General features: G+C 40.3%; 1 protein-coding gene across 1 annotated transcript in view; it reads left to right on the forward strand.

Moving 5' to 3' along the window:
- Positions 1-5,339: 5,339 nt before the first annotated feature.
- The window catches only part of PIK3C2A (phosphatidylinositol-4-phosphate 3-kinase catalytic subunit type 2 alpha), an 89,602-nt gene continuing 68,111 nt past the window's right edge, over positions 5,340-26,830 (forward strand). Inside the window, exons 1-3 of the mRNA XM_080911999.1 lie at positions 5,340-5,404; positions 6,016-6,100; positions 24,018-25,144. Coding sequence (XP_080768125.1) covers positions 24,074-25,144 — 1,071 coding nt within the window. The 5' untranslated portion in view covers positions 5,340-5,404; positions 6,016-6,100; positions 24,018-24,073. The remainder of the gene's footprint in view (positions 5,405-6,015; positions 6,101-24,017; positions 25,145-26,830) is intronic.

The raw sequence follows: 26,830 nt of genomic DNA on the forward strand, positions 1-26,830 counted from the left end.
GGAACACAGTCTAGACAGGGCGCCACTAAACTACTGGTCCTCACATTAGTCTTGTTGTTTTTGAGACAAAAATTTGACTTTTCTAGAACTTGTTTGAGAGTCCAGTGGCCTTAAATTTGCAGTGATCCCAGGGAAGCCAGCACTGTGCAGGTGGCCTTCTCAATGCCTCTTGAAGTATCCTTTGATATGGCCTCCCTACCTCCCTCACACTCAATACTCCATTAATGGTAAGACTGATAGCTGAAGGGCCAATCTGAGCGATGCTTACACTCCTGATCCAAAGGAAATCTGACCATGAAGGCATGTTCCTTTAAGATGCTTAGTTAGGGTATCAATAAACATGGAGGCCACAGGTAACTAACAAACTTCCCATCTTCCCTGTGTATCTCTCTTGAGCTTCCAAGGTATTTGGACAGATCTCTATGGATGATCATTTTATGTTACCTATTCAAGTCACTCTCCCCTGCTGGACTGTCTCCTAAAACAGGAACCCTGGCCTCATCAGCATAGTATTTTCTAATACAAAATATTTGTTCTAATTTCCAAAGTCGGCTACTTCAATCCTCTCCAGCCCTATCTATGGCGTTTCCCACCACTCCATGGAACCTTCAAAAAAGTACAACCTTGACCATTTGTGTGAGAGCTTGAAATCCACAGGGTGTTACTATGCAGGCTTGGTTGACTAGTGACTCACTATGAAGACCAGGCTATCTTAAAACTCTGAGATCCATCTGCCTTTACTTCCCTAGTATTTACATACCCTAGAATAGGTATGGCCCCCATAGACCCATGTGTTTGAATACTTGGCCTATAGGGAGTGACATATTAGGAGGTGTGGCCTTGTTGGAATAGGTGTGGCCTTGTTAGAGGAAGTATATTACTGTAGGGGCAGGCTTTGAAGTCTTAAATGGTCAAGTTATGCTCAGTGTGGCCCACAGTCACATGCATGCAGATCAGGATGTAGAACTCTCAGCTCTTTCTCTAGCACCATGTCTGCCTACCTGCTGCCATGCTTACCATCATAATGGTAACGGACTAAACCTTTAAAACTGTAAGCCAGCCCCAATGAAATGATTCCGTTTATAAGAGTTGCTGTGGTCATGGTGTCTCTTCACAGCAATAGAACCCCTGAGACACCTAGTATTGAGATCAAAGGCATATGGCACCACACCCAGATAATTTTTAAAATTTCATTTCATTTTTAAAAGTTGTAAATTATATGGTGCTTTGTTTCTGCATGAGTCTGTGCTAAGTGTATGTGGGCACCCAAAGAGACTAAAGGTTTCAGACCTCCTTGAGTTACAGGCAATCATGAGCTGTCTGACATGGGTACTGAGATCTGACCTCAAGTTCTCTAGGACATTGCACACTCTTAACCACTGAGTCACCTCTCCAGTCTCCAAATTGTTTGGCAGGGGTGGTGTGAGATGGGGGGGGGGTGTTTGCTTGGCTTTTGAGACAAAGTCTTTTTGTAAAACAGATTTTATTTATTTTATTCATATCAGTACATTGCAGTGTCTTCAGACATTGGTCTTCTGAAGACAGTGTCTTCAGAAGAGGGCATCAGATCCCATTACAGATGGCTGTCAGCCACCATGCAGTTGCTGGGAATTGAACTCAGAACCTCTGGGAGAGCAGTCAGTGCTCTTAACCACTGAGCCATTTCTGCAGCCTCCTGAGACAAAGTCTTATATGACCTGGGCTGGCCTTAAACTTTTCAGCCTTCTGCTTCTACTTTCCAAGTGCTGAGATTACAGGTGTATACTATCATTTGGCAAGACCTAAACTTTTAACTGTCTCCAAAACCTAGCATGAGAAGCTTGTTTGACTCATTACGTAAATTAGAGTCACTTCCCTCTTATTCCCACTGTAACAATGACACTGGCCTTTCAGTTCCTCTACTGAACCTTGCTCCCTCTGTCTCTTTGTACACAGTTCCCTCTGTGTAGACTTCTCTTTGTCCTAATATCTCTCTCTCTCTTCTCTCCCACCTTTTGAGAAGGGTCTTATGCTGAAGAGATGATCCAGCTGTTAAAGGCCAGGCTCACTACCAAAAATATGAGATCATGTATCATGCAACCCAGGTTAGTCTTGACGAGTAGCCAAGGCTGGCATGGAGCTTCTAATTCTCCTACCTCCATCTTCTAAGGACTAGGATGATAGATGTGTACCAGCAAGCCCGACCTCCTTAATTTCTACTCAGTTCAATGACATTTCCTAGAGAGGGGCTTCCTGCTTTCCATTCTAAATCAAAGAACACTGTAATTTTCCCTCATACTGCTTATCACAATTGAGAGTAAATGACCACTTAATTGGGCATTTAGTGCTTGTCTCCCATGTACTCCGAACTCAGAGGACAGAGATACAGTCTTGTTGCCCAGTGTATCCTCGGCATAGAGCTGTGGTCGACACACTGTACAGATAGATGGTCAGGGCTCAGCATACCCTCCCTATGCTCCCTCAACACCCACTCCCCTTTTTTTGGATTAAGGCAAATATTTATCCCTTTCACAAACTTCATACCCTTTTATTGTTTACAAATTCACCATTCTGAGTATCAATTATCAGTGCCAATGTTTTTTGCCATAGTTGATGATTTCTAAAGAGTCTAGAGATAACTTTAAAAAAAAAAAAAGGAGCTAGGATTGGAACCCCAAGTCTTATACATATGGGGCAAGTGATATGCCACTGAGGTACATCTATTTTAGGAGACAAGAGTCTCACTGTATAGCCTCGTTATTCAACCCTAGCTTCTACTTCCCAAGTACTGGGATTATAGGTGGGTCATTGTGCTACTCAGAAACTCGATATACACACAAAGGGGCTTCCAACTTGGTGATCTCTTTGCCCCTGTCTGCTTAGTGCTGGACTTCTGGGTGTGCACAACCATGCCTAGTTATTGATGGCCTTTTAAAGCTCTCTGGGTAGCAGTGAGAGGGTTAAAGAGGTTGGGCTATGTGGTATGATCTGGATTTGGACTATTATTTAATAACTGTGTGGCTTTTGGCAAATTGCTTTTTTTTCTCTGGTTCTCAAAGTGTTCAATTGAGGACATAATGGCCCCCTTTTAACTCAGGTTGTGAGTGGGATTCAGTAAGGCAATACAAAGCACAAAGAACAGGGTCCGGTTTCAGGAAATGCTCAACAAATGTCAGCCGTTCTTTTCATATAAAGTAAGAGAGAAAGGGTTCCCATGTCTCACTTGGTACTGGAAGAAGTTTGGGGGTATTGGCTGTGGGTTAAGGTTGAAGCAGTTTAAAATGTAATGCAACCCCTCAATTCTTTTTTTTTTTTTTCCTTTTACTTTCAAGTCTTGAAACTGAAGCCAGTGGGAGGAAGAAGCTGTTAGCTAGTGTCCAGTGGCCTCAACTGACAGCAGCATGGTGAGCACTTTCTTTCACAAGTCTGTGTTCACATTGTTTTAACAACCATCAGCAGGTACCATCGCCAGACAGAGGAGGAAAGCTAAGAGGGGGCTAACTCAGCTTCTTGGTACCTAGCAATTTGCAATGCTGCCTTCTTAGGATGCTACCTAAGTCTTCTACCTTTTCAGTCTACTGGTACTTCCTAGATGATCAGAGCCTCCATGGGGCCATACAAAAGCCGAAATACATGACAAAGTCAGAATCCTAACAAGGATTTGTTTGACTCAGACCAGGGTGGGTATCATCTACCAAGAACCAAAAGAAGTTATCTTCCTTTCTTTCTCCCTCAGATAGATGGGGGTGGGGGAAGAGAGGGAGAGAAGGAGGGAGGGAGAGAGGAAGGGAGGGAGGGAGAGAGGGAGGGAGGGAGAGAGAGAGAGAGAGAGAGAGAACCAATTTATCTTTCCATAAGACTCAGTGTTTTCTTTTCTTTTCTAAAGGCACACTTTGTTCTCCAGCAGAAGGTAGGAAGCCAGTCCTGAGAGAATTCCTTTTCCTCACCCTTTTAAATCTTGAGGAAGAGCTGCCAAGTGTATAAATTCCTCCTTTGATCAGAAGATAAAGCAGAACAATGCTGTAGAGCTGAGCAGATTCCTAAGGGACATTCTTCTGGGGTGTGTAAGCTTGCTTGAAGTGCCAATGTACAGGAAGGTTGGTGACTAGCTAGGGTCTGGGAAGGTGATACAGCCAGAAGTTGCTCCTAGAATTCTCCTCAGAATAGCTTTTTGGTTTGCTTAGCTAGTGCTGAAGACTGAACCTATGCCTCACACATGCCTAGTTAGGTGAACTGCCACTGAGCCAGAGTTTTCTTTTTCTTTTTTGAGACAGGTCCCGAACTGCTGAGCTTTAGTAATCTCCTGTCTTAGCCTCGGCTTGGACTACAGAAAGATACCACATTCTCATATTTTCTCCCCTCCCTTCTGTCCCTGCCCCCTTCTCCGGCTTCCCCTGAAAGAACTTCATCCAGTCTCTAGAAGTGCATGAGTGTTTATTTAAACGAAAGGCTCAGAAGTCTCCCCTCCCTTACTAAAGGAAAGGAGAAAATGCTGGGAACACACTTCCAAAGCCCAAGTAGACTCTGCCAGTTTACTTTGCCATTCCTCTCTTCTGACAGTTACAGACCCGTCCTTCTTTTGCAATCTGTAAAAACGGGAATAATTTCCCTATCTGCTTCACAGTTCTGAGTTCGACAACAGAGCGCTAAACTCTTTACAAGCACAATTCCAGTCAGCCTCACGAGAAAGGTATGATTACTATGGGACCTGGGTGTGATGTCTGGCCAAGCGCTGTTATTATCTCGCTAACCTTCCTCACCTGGCCGCGGCAAGGCTGTCAGCAAACACCAAAGGTGAGAACGCCGCACGCATCCAGCCCTTCACAGGACCCACATGGTGAGCTAATTACAAAGTTCCAAGCATCTGAACGTCCTCGAGAGCTCGCTAAGTGCTGGAGGGAATGAAAGATTTCCTCTTGACTGTTCTCTTCCGTCTTCCAATCCGAGCTAATCTCCGGACGGCCTGCGGCCAAGATCTCAAACCAGGCAACCGCAGGCCAGAGGTCGGTCGGCCGCGCGCGGTGCAAGGAAAGGGCCCGGGAACAAAGGGCGCTTCGGAGCCCGAGGATGGGGGGCGTTCCTGGGGTAGCCTCCCCGAGAGGCCCCCCTGCCTCGCCTAGACACCCATTTCCCAGGGCAACCACTCGGGCCCGCAACCTCCCCGCGGCTGCCCCGCAGGCCCCGCCTGCGCCCTGCCCACCCCCTCAGGTAGACCATCCGTGTCAGCCAATCGTAAGGCGTCCGAGCACGAGGGCGGTGCTTGTACCATCGGAAGTGACGTGCAGTGCTCGGCTGGCCGCGGAGTCGGTCGAAGCTCTCCTCAGCGGCCGGCTGAGCCAGCTGAGGCGGGAGGAAAACATGGCTCGGACCTTGGAGGGCGCGAAGGCTTGGGTCGCGGTGGAGACCAGGGCTTCCACAGCGTGAGGTGAGGGGCGACCGTGCGTGCGGAGCGAGGCCTGGCGCTGCGCGGCGGCCGAGGGACTCAGAGGGGAGGGACCGCGGCCGCCGTGCCCCTTGGTCACTCCATCCTCTCTGACTCGTTCCTCGGGCCCCGTCCCCCACCCGGCGGTCGCCAGCGCCCCGCGCCAGGCCCCTTTGTCGCGGGCCGCCCGACGCTGCTGTCCCCCGGGGGGAGGGGAAGCCACCCCACGGTCCCCCGGGGCAGAGAAGGAGCCGCGGCGGCGGTCCCAGGCTAAGGTCCGGACTGTTCTGGAGAGTGACTGTTGAACTTCTGCTATGGCCTCTTCCTCCTCTCCCAGCTCGGTTTTTGGAGCCTCGGCTGGTTCTCCTGAGACCCTTCACCTCGTTACCTTAAACAAAAATCAGAATCTACTTGCTTTGGGAACGCAATAATGTTTGTGTATATTGAGCTACCATCCTTTTGCGAGGGCATTAAAGAATATTTAACTCTTCCTGAGTGACTGAGGAACAAGAAATAATTGAAGAGGAGGGGAGTGTATATGGTAGTTCTTTCCCTGTATTGTCCTGATTGGAGGTGAAGTTCTAATTATCTTTTGTTTGTTTGTTTCATTTTAGCTAGTGGGTGTTTGAATTGAGTGACACGAAGAAAGCATCCCTGAGCAAGATTCCTTATTAAAGAAGAATCCCCAAATCTTTCCAGGTAGGTGTCAGGAGGAAAACTGCCTTGGGAAAAATTACTGAATGTGGAACATTGCAAGCCACAAGGTCAGAAAATAAAAGGCTATTCTTTGGGGGTTGGTGAAGTAGCGGTGGTGGGGAAGAGCGGCTGCGCAGAGGTCCAGGAACGCTGGTTCCAGGGAAGACTTTGTACTCTTGCCTCCTTGATGATGGTTCTCACTCTCCACAGGAAACTGTTGGGCAGCTCTGCTGTCATGGGAGTTGGTGTGGTTATTCAAGGTTACAGACCACGCTGCCATTGATGCCTTGGTTGAAATTTTCAAGTTTTTGAAGCTGTCTGCATGCTTGGCATTCAGTCAGTGTTTTGAGTACTGAAAAGTGTTGTTAACTGATACGGAGATATTTGTTAACTCAAACTTAGTTCCAAAGTGATTTTTCAACGTAGGTACAAAATAAATACAGAGCTTCCACAAATTCCCATGAGTGCTGGCTAAATTCCGATTCAAAAGCAGTTTGTCTTGTGAAGATCTCATTTGTCTTGGGCATGGTGGTGTACCCTGTGACTGCACTGATTGTCTTCATTGTAGAACTATGGTAGGAGAATCAGCTTTAAAGCCAGCCTAGGCTACCCAGTGAGATGCTGTCTCTAAAAGTAATCATGAAAAAGGAAGGAAAGTCGTGTTATGGTCTGTGTACATATTGCCTGCAGTTTAACTTGCAAACATTAGACTTTAGTGATCTCGATCTTTTTTTCAGTTTTATGGAGCAGAAAGGTTGGCGTGTTTGCTTTCAGGATTTTAGAAACAACTAACTTTCTGTAATTAGCTGTGTACCTGTATGAGTCTTTGTTGTATTTGTTTAGAGCTCCAAATTTTCCATTCAGTTTTATGTTGTGTATATTTCTGTGCCCGGCAGTAAATCCGGCATAGTGTTTGGAATGTAATAAATTAGGCACATTCAGTACATTTGTACCTAAAGGCAGGCTGCTTTTCTAAGAGCTCAGAGTTTGTGTCACACCATCACATCAACCCTTTAGAACAGGAGAGGTGCAAAACACTTTTAAAATTCTTTAACAGCATACCTGCAGAGATGAACCTGAGTGAGCTACAGAAGACTATCTTCAGAAACAAAAAAGCAAAACAACAAAAGCCTTGTGAGCTGGAGGTATAGCTAAGAAACCTTGCCTTACCACAGGCCATGGTTTGATTCTCAGTACTTTCAGAATGAAATTGTGACTTATCTTGCTTTGATAAGACAGATTAATCTGTTTTACTAATTGATCATATTTTCAAAACAAATTAAAGACAGGCAAAAGCTGAAGGTGGTTTAGTGTGCCGAATTTCAAAATTTGGTGATTTGTTTCATCTGGACAAACACTCTCCCTGCCCTCCCAGTAGGGATTGAACCTAGGGCCTAAGCAAGCACTCTACCACTGACACATATCCCCTTTAGTTTGGTGGTTTCATTTGATACTGGTAACTGAGTTGGGCTACAAACCAACCCCCAGAAACTGGGGAGGTAAGGGATTGGGGGGGGGGGAGCAAAGAAGAAATTGTTCAATTCACCTAGGAAGACAGGTTAGCAAGTTCTAACACTGTGGCTATAAAGACAGTGATGGATTCAAAGTTCCAAGGAAGGATGTGATCTCCTAGGTTGGGAGGTGAAGAAGTAAGCAGGTTTGATGAGAAGGATTATGCTCAAAATGAGGCTTACAGAATTAGTTCTTTCTATTAACAAGAGCAACATGGGTAAAAGTGGTCAGATCCTAAGCTCTCTTCCATTACCTGCCAGTGGTAAGGTAATTGAGAAAAGTGCCTGATAGCTCTGGTAGTTATTTGATAGTATTTATATACAATATTCTTTTAGTAGGAATCATGGTCACACTTGGAAATTCTGTTCTCAATAGGTGTCTTCCATATTGTTTGTAGGACTATGGTTGAAGCTAAAAGAAACCTCTTAGTTTGCCTTGCTTATGTGGGAGTCACAGTTTTGCTTGCTTGCTTGCTTGCTTGCTTGCTTGCTTGCTTTTGTTGTTATTTTGAGACAGGGTCCCTCTGTGTATCTCTGGTTACTCTGGAACTCACAAAGAACTACCTGTCTCTATCTCTAAGTACGGAGATTAAAGGCATGCACCAGCACACCTGGCCATGAAGTCATAGTTTTTATATCTTTATTTTATGTATTTCTGTATACCTTGTATCTTTTTTGCAGTGTTATTTTTATTTAAAAATTTAATTAAATTTTTAATTTAAATTTTTAATATTATACTATGATATTTCCACCCCCACCCGTTAGTCCTCTTTTATTTCTACCTCCTCTTCCTCCCAACAACTTTTATGTCTTCCTTTTTTTCCTTTTGTGGAAATTTTAATTAAGGCTGTCTGCATAAGCATGGATGGGTGGTTATTTATTTACTTAAAGGTGGCTAGCCAGGGGTTGCCACTGAGGAATATGACTTCCTACCCCTGCAACCATTCCTATAGCTCCTTGAGAATGAGGTAAGTTTATGAATCCCTTCCAAATCCATGATAGAATGTTAATGGGCCCAATGGGCCCAGTCTTTTTTTTTTTTTTTTTTTTTTTTTTTTTGGATATTTTCTTTACTTACATTTCAAACTCTTTCCCAGTGTTCCCCTATCCCATTCCCCTTCCCCCTGCCTTTATGAGAGTGTTCCCCCACTCACCCACTCCCTGATGGGCCTAGTCTTATGCAGGTCTTGTGCCATGCTTCTGTGAATAAAGGATACTGCAGCCATGTCACGCCTGAAGATTGTTTTACAGTATTCCCTCCCATATTCTGGCCCTTAAAATCTTTCAGCCTCTCCTTCCTCAGTATTACCTGAACTTTGGAGGGGTGGCACTGATGTCCTGTTTTAGGCTGAGCACTCAGTAGTCAGTTGTTTGACTAGTCATACAGCTCTTCATTAACTCTTATCCACTGTAGACAGAAGCTTCCTTGACCAACACTGAGAATAGTCCTACAACATAAATATCTAGAGAAGCAGTCAACACTCTATCTACTTAGCAAAACAACAGTAACAGGTTCCTTTCTTTGGGCTTGTGATCTCTCTTCCATCCATTTTCAGTACAAGTACAGGCATGAATTCCTATGGAGTGTGCCTCAAATCCAATTAGAAGTAGTTGGTTGTCCCCATAACAGCTGTGCTGGCTAATTTGCATCAATAAAGCAGGCTGAGCAAGCTATGGGGAGCAAGCCAGTAATCAGTGCCCTCAATGGCTTCTACGTATGCTCCTGCCTCTAGGTTCCTACCCTGTTTGAGTTCTTGTCCTGCCTTCCTTCAATGATGAACAATGATTTGGAAGTATAAGCCAAATAAGCCCCTGTCCCAGTTTGGTTTTTTGTCCATGGTGTGTCATCACAGCCATAGTAACCATAAGACAACAGCCATGACCCTATTGTACCAGTGTGCAAGTCTTGGCCAGAAGATTGGTATTATAGCCCATAGAAATTATAGCTAACAAAGTAAGGGTGGTGGTGACAATTCTCTTCTACTAACATGCACAATGCCTTCTGGTATCATAAAAAAGGAAGGAGGAAGTTTCCAGCTTAGTTCTAGCTTGATGTTTGCATGTCTTGCAACCAGAAGTGTTTCATGTCTTCAGCAATAGTGTCTTATTAATTAGGTCTGGTTAGCAACCAAGAGCAATAGCAATAGCCTGTATTAAGAGGGAGGAGGAATTTTGGGAACTTCCTTATCCAACAAACCTATTAAGAGGTATCTTATACCATCCCTGACCCTAGGATTTTTGTTTTAAATTGTTGGCACCTCATCCACTTGGGATCTTACTGTGTAGCCCTGGTCTGGAATTTACTGTGTTGAGAAGCCTGACTACTGGAGTTAAAGGCATGTGCCACCATACCTAGCCTGTGTTTTCTTTCTGATGTGATAGATTAAAAAAGAACAAGATGGGGCTGGAGAGAAGGCTCAGTGGTTAAGAGCACTGACTGTTCTTACAAAGATCATGAGTTCCAATCCCAGCAACCACATGGTGGCTCACAACTATCTGTAATGGGATCTGATGCCTTCTTCTGGTGTGTCTGAAGACATTGAAATATACTCATATACATTAAATAAATAAATGCTTAAAAAAAAGAACAAGATGTACACATAGACATTTTGACAGTTAAAATGGAAATAAATGCAAGTGTGAACTACTTTTTGGATTTCCTTTTTGCTTTTGTAGGTAGCTCATGAAGCCTATGTTGGCCTTAGATTGTAGCTGAGGAGGACCTTGAGATCTAACTCTTCTTAAGTTCTGTCTACCAAGTGTTAGGATGGCAGGTACCACCATAACTGACCTTGGATTTCTTTTTAGCTATTTGGTTACAAAATAAATGGAATTTTAAAACACTTTTGAAATAGATTTGAAAGCAGTTTTTGTTGCCTTAGCTGTAGGTATTGATCTTTAAACTTTGAAAATATATTAAAATACTACTATAATTACTATCTTTACTTTTAAACAGTAATGCTTTCTGAAGGTTTTACTGTGAAATGGAGTCATATACTTTAACTCAGATTGGCCCAGAGCTCACTATGTAGGCCCAAGTGACCTTGAAATTCATGGTAGTCCTCATGCCCCAGCCCTTCAAGTACTGCATTATGGACATGAATCACCGTACCTGGCTTTAGTATTGAGATTCAGTCTTTCTATGCAATTCAGGTTATCCTGGAACTAATTTGCTGTCCTGCCTCAGCCTCCTAAGTACCTGGGATTACAGGCGTGTACCACCATACCTAGCTTAACAGTTATACTATAGAAAAAAATATTTCATTTGATGTACATTGAGATTTGTTAAAGACTAACATTAGAAGTAGATAACTTAGAACAGTGGTTCTCAACCTGTGGGATGCGAGTCCTTTGAGGGTTGAATGACCCTCTTTCACAAGGGTCACCTAAAGACATCAGAAAACACAGATATTTACATTGCTATTCATAATAGCAACAAGATTACATTATAAAATAGCAATGGAAAAATGTTATAGTTTTGAGTCATTACTACATGAGGAACAGTGTTAGGAAGGTGGAGAACCACTCACTTAAACCACATGAGAGCCTGATATGTGCTTTGATTATAGCTTACATAATGCTTTTATTCCTCAAGACCTTATTATTTAGATAAATGGTGAATATTTTTGCTTTTTTGAAGAAGAAAAGGGGACGTAATTATATTATGACTTATTTAACATATTGTGTAGAAAGGCACTGTCTTGCAGTACTAGTCCAGTGTTATTTTCATTGTGTTTCTTAAATTGGTGTTTGAATGTTTACATATGTAACTTGTAGCACAGTTTTGGAGTATGTATTATACTCCAAAAGTTTATAGTCCAAGTTTATAGGGCAACCTGGAAGAACCAATTGTAATCCATATGACAACAGTTTTCTTAGCTAGGGGTCACAGAGTGCAGGCTGGCCTTGGATTTGCTATGTGGCCTTCACCTCTTGATCTTCCCAAGTACTGGCATTACAGGTGTACATAGCTGTTTCCTTCCCTCCCTTCCTCCCTCCCTTCCTCCCTCCCTCACTCCCTCCTTCCCTCCCCTTTCAAGACAGGGTCTCAAAAGTATAGCCTATTCTGGGCTTGAACCTAGAATAATCCTACTGTCTCAGCATCATAAATGTTAGAGGTACTTTATAGGCCACTACATGTATCTTATACATCATTATTAAAGTTGTACTGTATAATGAGAAAACAAAGCAAAACCACAATCTTTCCAGGTGAGGAAATGGATGAGAGGAAACTCCCAAGTGCAGATTAGTGCTGGTAAAGCCTTCTGTTGAGGAGGGAGTTTTGTTTTTTTAAAAACAAATGCAGTCTACTTAGAAATCAGGAAAATACTTTTCAAATGTTCTACTTTCAGTTTGTGAGAGTAAGTAAACATGTAAGCTCTTCCTACAAGATAAGCTCTTATGGAGACCTAACTATTCTTAGAAACAAAAACCACAGTACTGAGTAACTGCAACTGCACTGGTCTATTTACTGTCACTTTATCTATGTTCACAGTAGAATTTATGACTGTTCTAACAAGCATTTCATAGTTTAATGTATAAATCAGTTTTAGACCACAGTGATAAGAGGGAAAAGGGGGCCTTTAGCTCCAGGGATATACAGTGTTGTACTTTCTCTCTCTCTCCCTTTCTTTCTTCCTTCCTTCTTTCCTTCCTTCCTTCCTTCCTTCCTTCCTTCCTTCCTTTCCCCCCCCCCCCCCTTTTTGAGGGAGTTGGAGACAGATTTTCACTGGCAACCTAGAGTACATTTGATTGCCCTCCATTCTTCTACCTTAGTCTCTGAATGCTGAAATTACATGTGTGTATCCTGTATCTGGCCCTCTTTTGTTAGAATAGATCTCCTCCCTTCCTCCTTTTGCATGTTAGATGAGTATTCTGCCAAGGAGTTTTCAGGCTGGATTGTGTGCATGCTGAAATGCTTGGCATGACAGTGCTTGTCTGCCTTTTTTTTTTTTTTTTTTTTTTTTTTTTTTTTGGAGTTATGTTTTTACTCTGTAGCCTAGGTTGGCCTTGAACTTACGGTATTTCTGCCCCCAACCTTGTAAGTGCAAGGATTACAGGTGTGAACCCCACTAACTGCAGTTGCTTTTTTGGCCTCACTCATAGTTACTGAGGTATGTTTTACATATATAAATCTATTTATATAGACATCTGTGCACCCAAACTGAGCCCTTCTGTTGATTATGGAAAACAGTAGTCACAGAACTGCCACAACAGCAATTAGAACAGAGAATATGAGACTGGGGATGTGGCTCCATTGCTAGAGTGATTGTGGAGTTCTGTGATCAAGCTTGATGGCTTACACCTGTGGTCATAGTGCTTGACAGATAAAGAGGCAAGACGATCAGGAGTTTATGGTTATCCTTTGCTACTTAGTGTAGTGAGTCTGGGGCAACCTGAGCTACACAAGGATGCTGTCAGCAAAAAGAGGAGGGAGGAAAGGAGGAAGAAACAGACGATACTTTGATCAATTCAAAAAGATTGGTGTTCGTTTTGAATTACAGTCTAGTTTTGTGTATCAAACTGGCTTTGAACACTTGATCCTCTTGCCTCAGACTCCTGAGAGCTAGGATTAAAAGCATGTAACGGACTCCGGTGGGTACATGATATTGGGACTTCAACCCATGATCTTAAACCTAGTAGGTAAGAACTCTGCCATTGAGCTATCCCCTCAGTCAGTCAGTCAGTCTGTCTGTCTCTCACACACACATTCTCTCTATCATTCTCTTTCACACACACGGACATTTGCTCATTTATAGTTTAGTGGCATCAGTTCTAATGTTGTCTACACCACTGTCTTTTTAGAAAAACTTACTACTACAAAATGAGACTGCCCATTAAGTAATAACTTCCCATGCTCCTACCTCCTGCATTCTTTAATAATCATTACTCAACTTTCTGTCTCCCTGTTTTCTTATTTCAGACATTTCCTGAGTGGAAATAGACTGTATCTGTTCCTTTTGTTTGGTTTATTTCACTTTGTATAATGCCCTTAAGGATCATCCATATAACAGTATTCATTTCTTTTTATGACTAGATGATATTCTGTTCTGTGCATATGCCACATTTTGTATATCCATGCATTGATGGATACTTGGTTATTTCCATCTGTTGGCTATTGTAAATAATAGTGCTATACCAAGGTTGCCGTTTGGTCACCTTTAAACAGATTGATATGTAAATTAAGTCTGTTTTTGTTGCTGTTGAGTAGGAGTAGAATTGCTAGCTCAAGCAATAATTATGTTTACATTTTAAAGGAAGCACACAAAAATGTTTTTTAGAGTGGCTGCCCCATTTATATCCCTTACTAGCAAAATATGAGACTTTCTGAATGTATTTGCCACTACGTATTTTTCATTAAAAAATTATAGTTGTCAAGTAGATTTGAAATGTGTCTGGTTGTAGATTTGTATCTCCCTTCTGACTAATGTTTCTCTGCATTTTTTCATGGGCTTGAAATTCTTAGTGTTTAGAGCACATCAATATTTATTTTAATGATTGGACACATGGCATGCGCGCACACACACATATACACAGATACACACATATATCTATACACATACATAAATATATTGTATTCTTCATGCATTCTAGGTAAGCACTCTCTGATCAACTAAGCCACACTCCCAGCTTAACTCAGTTTATTGTTTATTATGTTTCTTACTTTGTAATTTTTTTTCTTTAATGTTGGCATTTAATCTCTGCAGTAGCTTTAAGCCACCAGAACACAGGCGCCTCCAACACCTTTAGTCTTTTCTAGTCTTCAGCTCTTGAAGTTCCTCTTCAAGTGGTAATGCCTCATACCAATTTAAATAACCTGGATGATACTTGTCAAAGTTGATCCTGTGGTGATACATGCCTCCAGCATCACCCTGGCCTCCTGGGTGCTTGCAGTGCTTGGCCCCGGAATTTCCAAAATTCCAGGCCTCCCTCAGTCTGGATGACAAGGCTGTTGCAGAAAAGAAAGAGCTACTTTGTAATTCTTAGTTGTATTTCTCAGTTTTAATTTTTCACCTCTTTTAAGCCATGCTGTAACATTTAGCACAAAAGATTTACTGTTATTTGTCATGTTGAAATTTTGGTAATGTCAAAGTATATTTAATGATTCATATCAAATGAATGAGCAGAAAAGTAATCCAAAGTTCAGTAATTATCTCTACCAAGAACTTTTGTTGGGAAACCACATTAGATTGCAAACTTGTGGTTAGCATGTTGCCATTCAGAAGAAGCTTCTTTCTGTGACTGGGTCTTCTCTTCCTTGTGCTCCCCCATCTCATACATAGTAGATCCCTGTCTAGACACAGTTGTTGTGGCTGAGTGTCCTGGATGTTTAGAATGTTGCTCTTAAGGGTTGAGAGCGGAACAAAGATTAGTGATTATTAGATTACAGTATAGCCATTGCTTTTTATCATGACTTAAGCTCATTAGTATACTTGTACAAAACATTTTGAATTTTAAATTTTAAAAATATGGGCTGGCAAGAAAGCCTTGTGGGTAAAAAAAAGCTTGTCACCAAACCTGACAACCTGAATTGGATCCCTGGGACTCATGGGGTGGAGAGAACCAATTCTTAAGGTGCTAGGGCATGAGTACCCCTACACACCTCACACACACACACTCTCTCTCTCTCAATAATAACAATAATAATAATTAATAATAATAATAATAATTTAACTGAAATAAAGACAGGTAAGATTAGTTGCTCTCCACTTTATTCTTGAACTTTTATGCTCTTCTATTTATAGCTGTTTGGCAAGCAATTTACCTACTGAGCTATCTCACTGGCTCTCACCTGGCAGGTGCTGGATCTCTGGAGAACTGTACCTACATTTTGGTCTTTTTGTTTGTTTTCGTTCTTTTGAGACAGGGCTACACTATGTAGGCCTGGCTAGCCTGGAACTGTATAGGTGGAACAAGCTGGCATTAAAGTCAGTAGTATTTTACTGAGCCCCTCTGGCTCCTGGGGCTGCAAGTGCAAGTGTGAGACACCATGCCCCGCTTTACCTGTCTTTAAGATCATGAAGAACCTTGGGGAAACTTAATTTTTCCTATGCCTTATTTTTTCCCCCATTGACTAAAAGCAGCATCCACCACCTCCTCAACAAAATGATTTTTTTGTTTTTCTGTTTCACATACTCTCTAAACTCAGCATGTTTGTTTAAATCAAACTACTTCTAACATTTCCACTGCCATCATCCTTATGCCAAGTTATTGCTAGTCCCCTCATTTATCTGCATATTTATCTCTTAGGTCTCCTGTTTCCTTCCCTCCCTGCCAAGAAACCTCGACCCTTTCCATGCTAGGCAAATCTTTCTGTTACTGAGCTATATCCCAAATCCCTCCATTTTTGTTTTTATTTGTTATTTTCTACAGAATGGTAGGGGTTTTTGAACAGTGTAAATTCATGTGTGTAGAGTTTATCTCTGTATTATGTTACACTGTTAAGTACAGTAGAGCATCTACAACACTGCACACTCTTATTGTCAGATTTTTCAAGGTTCTTTGAAAAAGGGCAGAGAGGTTTGATATGTAATCTTAATGACTGAACTTTTTTCTTTTTTGTGGCTAGACATTGAACCTGAAGCCTATATCCTCAGCTAACTTATTCTCCAACTTCATCAAAAACATTTCACCAAATCCATAAAGTAAAATTAAGTTTGATTCAAATGAAAACTTTCATTATGTCAGACTGTAAGGCAGAAATATCACTGTACATTTAATATAAATTTAGAGAAAAAATTAAAATTTGCAAATCAAGATTGATGTTGAAATGCTGGTGTTTGAGTAAATCTTACCATTCAATGCATAATCACTTCATTTACTTGGAAATTGGTTCCCTGAGAGGTGAAATGCCTAATCAAAGCTGAAATGCAGTTATGATAAAACCCAGTAATCAGTCTCAGTCTCAGCCAGCTATGTCCCATCTCTCCTCCTCCAGGGTATCTCTCTCTCTCTCTCTCTCTCTCTCTCTCTCTCTCTCTCTCTCTCTCTCTCTCTCTCTGTGTGTGTGTGTGTGTGTGTGTCTGTCTGTCTGTCTGTCTGTCTGTCTGTCTGTCTTTGAACTCATGGCAGTCCTCCTTTCTCAGCCTCCTCACTGTTGAGATTATAGATGTATTCTTTGCCAGTGGTTCTCAACTTTCCTAACCTGTAACCTTTTAATACAGTTTCTCATGTGGTGGACCCCAAATATAAAATTATTTCATTGCTACTTCATAACTAATGTTTTTACTATTATGAATTGTAATGTCAGTTATCTATTTTCTAGTGGTCTTAGGGGCCCCTGTGAAAGTGTTGTTTTCCACTTGCCCCCAAAGGGCTTGCTACATATATGTTGAGAATCACTGCTCTATGCCCTTCTGTCAAGTTTGTTTGGTTCTTTATAGTTGTCTGTTGCGGGAGTTACATACTATGAGGTAGGTATAAATAGTATAGTAATTTAGCTTATTATAAAAATCTAGGATTCTGATTTAGATTATCTAGAGTATTTAAAACATACATAAATCTTATCAAACTGCAAATAAATGCATAAAAAGAACCATGACATCTCATCAGCAAAATATGGATTCTGAACACTAACATTATATAGAACTCTGTTGTCAGTCTCTAACCAGTTTGTCCTGTCTCTAGAGCGTTATTCACTCCTGCTTCCTGTTTTTTGTATTTCAGATCTGCCTTACTGTCTTTATTATCATCTCCTCTGAAGGCATAATGCCCATAAGACTATCCTCATGTCATACATTGAAAGGCAGAATTTCCCAAACCACCCTTAGGTTTGATAATCTGTTAGGAAACATAAAATTTACAGAACACTGTTACATTTGTGGTTAATGGTTTATTGCAGGGAAAGGATAGATTAGAATCAGCCAAGGAAAAGAGCATGTAGAGCAAAGTCCAGGAATGTTCCCAACGTGGAACTTGTAGTTTTCCCTTGTGAAGTAAGAATGTGTTACGCTCTCACTATCAGTGTGTAATGGTATGCATGGAGTATTGACACCAGGGATTCCCACATGAGTTTCAGGGACTATGTTTCGTTGCATAGGCACAGTTTGCAGAGTGCCTGTGGTGGTGTTGAACTCAGTCTCCAGGTTGAATTAAGATTACACTTTATCACAGTAAGTTTTTCCCACCCCAACTAATCTAGTTGGTTGTTATATATGGCCAGTCACACGTTAAGCAATGACATTCCTATTAGGTATGCCAAAGTAGACTTCATTTTGGACAAGGCTAAAGTATTTATATAATACATAAAATATAAAATTACAGCTTACTTCCTTCCGTCAGGGCATGGTGACAAGTGATTAAAAAGTGGAGGTAGGAGTTCAAGGCCAGCCTGAAATACATAAGATAAACACACAACCCTTCACAAACAACCCTTTACTTCCTTTAAGAAAGTATCATATATGTAATAATTTGATTTGATACTAACTTCACAAGTATTACTAGTTGGCTCTACTCTACTGCTCTACTGTCTACATCCCCACCTGCCTAAAGGTGACATCTGACAGTAGGAAATTTATTCTTCTTGGGTTATTGTTTTCCACAGATAGTTTATGGTTAAACTTTTTGATTTTTGAGACAGGGTTTCTCTGTGTAGACCAGGCTAGCCTCAAACTCACAGAGATTTGTCTGCCTCTACCTCCCAAGTGTTGGGATTAAACATTCATACCACTACTGCACAGCATAGTTAAACTTTATTTCAATTTTCATCATTGAGCAGAGTGGGGGTACATATATCTAGGAAACACCACTGAGGAAGTGAACACATTTCATGGTGCTTGCCTTTGTCACATTAGTATTAAATGTTTATGTACCAGACTGGAAAGGTGGCTGAGTGGTTAAAAATACAAAGTATTCTTGCAGAGAATCTGGTTCAGTTCCCAGTATTTATATAGCAGCTTATAACACTCTTGTCACTCTAGTTCCAGGGATCTGAAACACTCTTTTGTCCCCTGTGGGCACCAGGCATACAAATGGTATACATACGCACGTAGGCAAATATTCATGTGCATAAACAAAAATAACTTTTAAAAATGTGTGTACCCCAAATGTTATGAAAATTCTCTGTGGTTTATAGGTTTTGAATAAGGCTAAGGAAGCCTTCTCTGTGCAGTAGCTATATATAAACTCTTATTTTTCTTTTTATGACTTTTCTTACACCAAAATATATTTTTAAAAATTGTATACCTATGAGTGTTTCACCTGTATGTATGCACACACACTTCTTGCTTGCCTGGTGCCCTCAGAAACCAGAAGAGAGCATTGGATCCCCTGGAACTAGCATTAGAGCTAGTTGTAAGTTGCCATTTGGGTTCTGAAAACTGAACCCAGGTCTTATTCAAGAATTCAAGAGCAGCTAGTGCTTTTAACTGCTAAACCATCTCTCCAACCACCATATTCTAGAATATTGTTAATTGGAAGTTACATATGTTTTAAAAGTTAAATAACAAACAAAAAATATGAAGATGGTTGGGGATATAACTCAGTGGTAGAGCAGTTGCCTCATATATTTTTGGTTTGGTTTATTTTCTTCTTCCCTCCCTCCCTCCCTCCCTTTCTTCCTTCCTTCCTTCCATTTTGTTGTTGTTGTTTTGGGTTTTAGTTTTTGAGTTTTTTGAGACAGGGTTTCTCTGGAGCCTTGGCTGTGCTGAAATTTACCATGTAGACCAGGCTAGCCTCAAATTCACAGAGATCTACCCACCTGCACCTCTTGAGCATTGAGATTAAAGGTGTGCACCACTACTGTCAGGCTGCTTTGATTTCTTGTGTTGCAAAAAAATTAAAATAAAAATTACAATAAGTTAAAGATCAGGTAGCTTTTATGTAAGGGCTGTATAATTTGTAGACTTAAATAAAAAGACAATTTCTTTTCTCCCCAAATAGTAAAGCATTTGAATTGCTTTTCTACCTTGAGGAGAAAGATAGCTGTTGGGGACTGTTTTATCATCCATCTTGTTACTGTGCAGAAGGTAGAATGCTTGTTTGCTCCCCTTTTCCCCCTGTTAAACCTTTGCTTCTAAACTCTGTTGACTGTGCACATGTGTGATGAGCTTGCTGGGTGTGGTGATGCAGGCTGTAATCCCAGTAGCATTAACCTATAATCTCAGCACTGGGAGAGAGAGAGACAGGAGGATTAAAATGCATCCTTTAATGTAGCTAATGTGGGTTCTGCTACATGAAACTCTGTATCAAAGAACTTAAAACAAATGCCAACTGCTCTCTTGTGATAAGGAAGTGTAAAATAAACATCAAATTCCAAAGACTCAGTAGTAAAAGAAGAAAATACTCTATTCACTTTCATATTAATTGTCTGTGATGTGATAATTTGGATATAGTAAAAAAAATATTGTTAACATTATTTAATCTATTTGTTTTTATTAATAAAACTGTTGACATTTTAAATTTTTCATTTAAATTCTGTGTCTTTTATTTTATCTTTGTGATAAATTAGTGTTTAATACCAAAGTACTTGGTTTCTCCTCGTAGATGAGTTCCTCTTTCTCACGAATTAGAGATAGAATATTCTCTTTATCTACTGGTTTTTCTGTCTTTAACAGAGATAAAACTTCTAATTTTAGTTCTCTGTTGCCATATTCTTTTCAAGATAATTGCCTCTCCCTATTCTGAATCCAACCATCTGATTTTTTTTTTTTTTAAGTAGAGGGTGAATTGTTATTAAAAGTTTGGTTTTTTTTTTTTTTTTTTTTTTTTTTTTTTTGGCTTGAGTTTTTTTTTTCCCTGTCATTAAATTTTTGACTATAGAAGTAAGAAAGACTGGTGAAATTATAAATGTGCCAGTCATTTGTTGCTGGTAAATTACTGAGAAATTATGTATGTTATGACTACATAGCAGTGCTAACTGCCTCAGGATGAAATTGAAGCAAAACTTATTACTGTAGGAAAAAATAGTTCAAGATTGAAGAAGAAATTTGATATTTATGATGGATAAATTATGGTGATTTAAGCCTATACTAGTTCCAGGTAATTAAAAGTATATCATGTAAGTTAGTAATGCTTGGCTATATTCCACACTTGCTGCCTACAATAAGTTTAGTTTAATTTTACTTTTTAGATTCATTTATTTTATGAGTATTATGCTTTGTTTGCATGCATGTATGCACACCATTTATGTGTTTGGTGCCTTGGAGATTAGAAGAGGATGTTGGATCCCCTGAAATTGGAATTACCATGTGAATTCTAGAAACCAAATGCAGGTCTTCTGAAAGAGCTAATGCTCTTAACTGCTGAGCCATTTTTCCAGCTCCTACCTGCTCCAAATTTAGGCATATTATATAACTGTTCTATGTTTCTTCATTTGTGAACCAGAGATATTAGCAATAGGACTTTGTAAAATTTGTGAGGATTAAATTGCTTATGTAGAGTGTGACACTATCTATGTATCTCTAGCTCTACATAGATAATATAGAAATGTAGATACTTACCATGATTTTTTATTAAGCATTAGTAACTACAATTTCCACAATTGTGTGTATGGTGTGTGTATGTAGGCTGGAAGTCAACCTTGGGTGTCCTCCCTCAGGTGCTGTCCATCTTTTGTTTGAGACAGAGTCACTCACTGGACATTAACTGAGTAGGCTAGACTAGAAAACCAGTGAGCACTAGGGATCCATCTATCTGGAACCACCTCCCTGATCCTGGGATTACAAGCCTGTACCGTCATGTATGAGTTTTTATGTGGATGCCTGGGACAAAACTTAGGCCCTCGTGGCAAGCACTTTACTGACGGAAATGTCTTCCCAGCTTCACAATTTTATTTCTAATAGTGGCATCATCAGTTCCATGCCATTGTTGTATTAGAATGTCTATTTTTAAGTGATTTTTATTGCTCAAGTATTTAAGACAGATTTATGCAACTAGAACTGAAGCTATGGATGACTCATACTTTCAAATGAGAGGAGGACCTGCTTAGTTTTATGATAAGGAGCCATTGAAACTCTTCTGTCACAGGTGAAATTTATCATCCTCATCATTTCTGATACTCAAGATGCCTGCAGGCTGAGAAATTTTTTGGAAGATTTATTTATTTTATGTATGAGTACACTGTCGCTGTCTTCAGATACCAAAAGAAGGCATCAGATTCCATTGTAGATGATTGTGAGCCACCATGTGGTTGCTGGGAATTGAACTCAGGACCTCTGGAAGAGCAGACAGTGCTCCTAACTACTGAGCCATCTCTCTAGTCCCTGAGACTGCTTTATTAATCTAAGTAGTAGAGATCCTCAGGGAGTTCGGGGTCAAGGCATTTAGACTTAAGGATTCTTAAAATTTTATTGCTGGCTAAAAAGCTAGACCTGTAGACACACCATGAGTCCCTCAGAGTCACACCAATTTCTGAAGATGTCAGTTCTTTCTTGGCCATTTTGTAAATATGCTCCTGACACTGTCCGATGTCACCTTTAGCCAGGTGGGGAGAGCCAACTAGGACAAGCCCTTTCAAGGAGCATGCATGTAAACCATGATGGTGACTAGCAGCGAAAAGAATTGTGTCTATTCTTGAACTACAATCATTGCTTCTTCATTTTCTTAGTATCTTGTAACTAAGTTTTTTAAATTGTGTATGTGACAGTTTAGAAGATAGCCTCTAAGAATTGGCTTTCTTTTTAGGAATTGGCATTTTCTTTCAACCATGTAGGTACTGAGAACTCAATTCAGGTTGTCAAGTTTTACTGTAGGTGCCTTTACCACTGGCCCTGTTTCTTCTTGTTTTTTGACAGAGTCTGGCTATGTAGTATAAGCTGGACTGGGACCTCATAGTTGGCACCCCTGGAGCTCTCTGGGACCTCATTCTCCCGTATTCTTTAGGGAGGCAACAAGGCCTGGCTAACTATCTAGAATTGTTAGGATCAGAAAGCATTTAGATGAGTAGCTAGACTGACCTGTTTTATTTTTCCTGAGGTTTAACTTTAAATTATAAATGAATGTCTACCACAGAAGGAGCAAGGCGCTTTTAAATTAATTTTTCTTTGTTTTAGGGTATGCAAATGGTATCCAAAAGTTTGATTGACTAGTTTAATTGCCCTCTTTTAGAGAATTTTAAAATAGCTATGGCCTTTGTGATCAACAGGGGATTACCTTGAAAGTTAGAGATAAATATTAATTATTATATTATTTTTTAATTTGACTTAATTTTTTATCTATAAAATGAGGCACTTTTTGAAACCTTTTTCACTTGTTAACGATCATGTAGCAGCTTCCTTCCTTTTTAATTAAAAGATAAAACAATTCTTTGGGGGCTAGTGAAATGGTTCAGTGTTTTAAAAGCACTTTTTCTTGCAAAGGACCTGGATATCGTTCCCAGCACCCACATGGCAGCTCATAACTATCTGTGACTCCAGTTCCAGGGGATCCAATGTTTTTTGGTAATTTCCATGAGTACCAGGCATGCATGTGGTCCACAGATATACACGCAGAAAAAACACTCATGCAGATAAAACCTTAATAATAATAAAACTAATAAGAATGTAAAATTTTATTAAATGTGAATCGGTGTTTTGTATACATGTATACATACCACCTATTGTCTGGTGTTACAATCAGAGTGCCAGAAATGAACATTGGATCTTCTGGAACTAGTTACAGTTATGAGCTTTTGAGTTGGTGTTAGGAATTGAATGTGGATCCTCCAAAGTGCAGCCACTACTAAGCCATTACTCTAGCTCCTCCCCCTTCTTTTTTGATAGGGTCCCATGGTTTTTGTTTTCCTTTTATTGAAAAATAAATCTTTTTTTTAATATAATCTATCCTGATTACAGTTTTCCCTCCCTCTATTCCTACCAGTGCCTCCTACCTCCCCTCCCATCTGTTCATTTTCTTTCTGTCTCTCAGTAAGAAAGCAAACAGGCTGGAGATGGCTTAGCAGTTAAGAGCACTGGCTGTTCTTCCAGAGGTCCTGAGTTCCCAATTCCCAGCAACCACTTGGTGGCTCACAACCATCTATAATGGGATTTGATCTGGTGTATACTCATATGCATTAAATAAATAAATCCTTATTTTAAAAAGGCATTTAAGGAAAATAATAAAAATATAACAACATAAAATAAAAGATAAAACAAAAAATATCACATTAGGGTTGAACAAGACCAAAAAACCAACCAAACAAACAAAACAAAGAGCATAAGCAGGAATCAGTGTTAGTGGGCTGGAGAGATGGCTCAGTGGTTAAAAGTGATTTTTAACTGCATATAAATTGAAGTGTAATCAAAACTGTATGGTAAATTGAATTATGATAAAATTTTTGAGTAGAATATTATAGCTCTTTATAATTTTAAAGCTTTCCCTACTATTCTAAGCTGTGCTACTTTGTACATTTTTAACATTTTGGAATAGGTTTAAACAAAATAAATTTATGTTTAGAAAATCTAACTGAGTGTTATGTTTATTTTTATGTATAGGTCCTGGTATTTTGGAAGCTACAAGAAAAGATTAAGGCCTGGTCCCTTTTGTGGACATGGCTCAGATTTCCAACAACAGTGAAATTAAACAATGTTCATCTTCACATCCAGAACCAATAAGAACCAAAGATGTGGACAAAGCAGAAGCATTACAAATGGAAGCGGAAGCCTTAGCAAAACTGCAAAAGGATAGACAAGTGACTGGTAGTCCAAGAGGCTTTGAGCTGTCTAGCAGCAGCACTAGACAAAGAACACAAGGTTTTAACAAACAGGATTATGATCTCATGGTGTTTCCTGAGTTGGAGTCCCAAAAAAGAGCAGTAGATATTGATGTAGAAAAGCTCACCCAAGCTGAACTTGAGAAGATACTGCTGGATGACAATTTTGAAACTAAAAAAACTCCTGCATTGCCAGTTACTCCTGTTCCGAGCCCTTTTTCAGCACAGCTGTATCTTAGACCTACTGGTCAAAGAGGCCAGTGGCCCCCTGGATTATGCGGGCCTTCCACATACACTTTACCTTCAGTGTATCCTTCAGCATACAGTAAACAGGCCACATTCCAGAATGGCTTCAGTCCAAGGATGCCTACTTTTCCATCTACAGAGTCTATATATTTAAGACTTCCAGGACAGTCTCCATATTTTTCATATCCTTTGACATCTGCCACACCATTTCATCCACAAGGAAGTTTACCAGTCTATCGGCCACTAGTCAGTCCTGACATGGCAAAACTATTTGACAAAATAGCAAGTACCTCAGAATTCTTAAAAAATGGGAAAGCAAGGACTGATTTGGAAATAGCAAACTCGAAAGCTTCAGTCTGCAATCTACAAATATCTCCAAAGTCTGAAGACATCAATAAATTTGATTGGTTAGACTTGGATCCTCTGAGTAAGCCTAAGGTAGACTGTGCGGAGGTGTTAGAACATGAAGAAGAAAAGAAAAATCCAGTTTTGCTAGCAGAGGATCCTTGGGATGCTGTTCTTCTTGAAGAGAGATTGCCAGCAAGTTGTCACCTAGAAAGGAAGGTGAATGGAAAATCCCTTTCTGGGGCAACTGTAACAAGAAGCCAGTCTTTAATCATCCGGACAGCTCAGGTTTCAAAAGCCCAGGGCCAGGTATCTCAGGTATAGCTTCTCTTTGCTAACTTCTAAAATTCAGCAGCAAAAAAGAGTGCGTATTTGTGTGAATCATTTGTTGGGGGGGGGGGGGGGATGGTCTTTTTAATCTTGCTTTTCTTTGCTCTCAAGGCTGCTTTGGTTCTTTTCTTGCGTGGCAAAAGATTAAATGTGATTAGGCCAACTGAAAATTTGCTTAGTTTTTTGTAAGATTATAAAAACCTAGGTAGGCCGGTCTGGTAGCACTGACCTCTAATCCCAGAATTTAGAATGCAGAGGCAGGTAGATCACTGTGAGTTTGAGGGCAACCTGTTGACCTAGTGATTATGTAGCCAGGGCTCTCTAGAGAACCTTTGTCTCAAAACACAAAACAAACATGCAAGACCACTGAAGTGAGTTTTAAAGATAATCTTGGTCTCGTGTGTGTGTGTGTGTGTGTGTGTGTGTGTGTGTGTGTGTGTGTGTGTGTGTGTGTGTGTGTATTATACCTTTCCTTTTCTTCTCTTATTTTCAGGGCAAATGAGGAATTCATTATACAAATTCCAATACATTTTCTTTTGTTACTAAATCGTGAAAGACACAACCACAAAGAAAAACGTAACTTCAGAGAGACAGGAAAAGGGCCATTTAACTACTTCTCCGTAAACCCCTGTATTGATAAAAGAAGAATGAAATAGTAGTATAAAGATTATCATTAGTTTTTTTTTTTTTAGGAATTTTTTTTAAGATTTGTTTTTATTTTACGTGTGTGGTTATTTTGCCTTCTTGTATATCTGTGCCCCATATATGTGCAATACACGTGGAGGTCAAAAGGGCATCAGTTGTGAGCCACCATGTGGGTACTGGGAACTGAACCTGGTCATTACCAGTGTTCTTTAGCTCCTTTGAGACAAGACTCAAACTGCCCTGAAACTTGAAACAGCCATTCCGGTGAAGCCTGCCAGTGTGCTGGGATTGCAGGCTTAAGACATTGTTAGTTAAGGGGCATCTGCAAATACTGTACTTTTGCTCAGAAGAGAGTCAGACAGTTTAAAATTTTCCTTTTCAAACATCTTGTTTCTATATCTGTAGATCTTGGAAACGAATGTTTAAGGATTACAAAAGAAAAGCTTTAATCCCCCTTTTAGGAAGTTTGCACCTTCTATCCCAGCATTTAGGAAGTAGAAACAGGCAGATTTCTTGAGTTTGAGGCTACCCTGGTTTGTATAGCAGTTTCCAGGTCCACTAGGGCTATATAGTGTCTTCCTCAAAGAGGGAGAGGGAGAAGCAGGAGCAGTGCAGCTGAGTGGACCATATTGGTAATTTTGTGTGTAGTTTGTTGTTTGGTTTGGTTTTGGATATAGAGTTTCTCTCACTATGAGAAACCAGGCTGACCTTGAATTCAGACTTTCCCTTCCCTCAGCCTCCTAAGGACTTAGACTGCTCAACTATGTATACTATTTTTCCATACCATTTCCCTGTTTACATTCCTACTAGGAATGTATGAAAGTTCAGGTTTCTCGAGTTCTTTCAGCACTCACTATTTTCCATTTTAGTAGGTGTTGATTATTCTTTCATGGCTTTTGTTTTTCTATGGTACTATGGATCAAACCCAGGGACTTACGGAAGCTTAGCAAGCTTTCTACCACTGAACTCTACTCTAGCCTCTATTTGAGGTTTTACTAGGCATCTCTGTGCTTTATGGGGTGGGGGGGT

This window comes from Micromys minutus, assembly GCF_963924665.1.
Source record: "Micromys minutus genome assembly, chromosome: 2".
In the NCBI taxonomy this organism is placed as follows: Eukaryota; Metazoa; Chordata; class Mammalia; order Rodentia; family Muridae; genus Micromys; species Micromys minutus.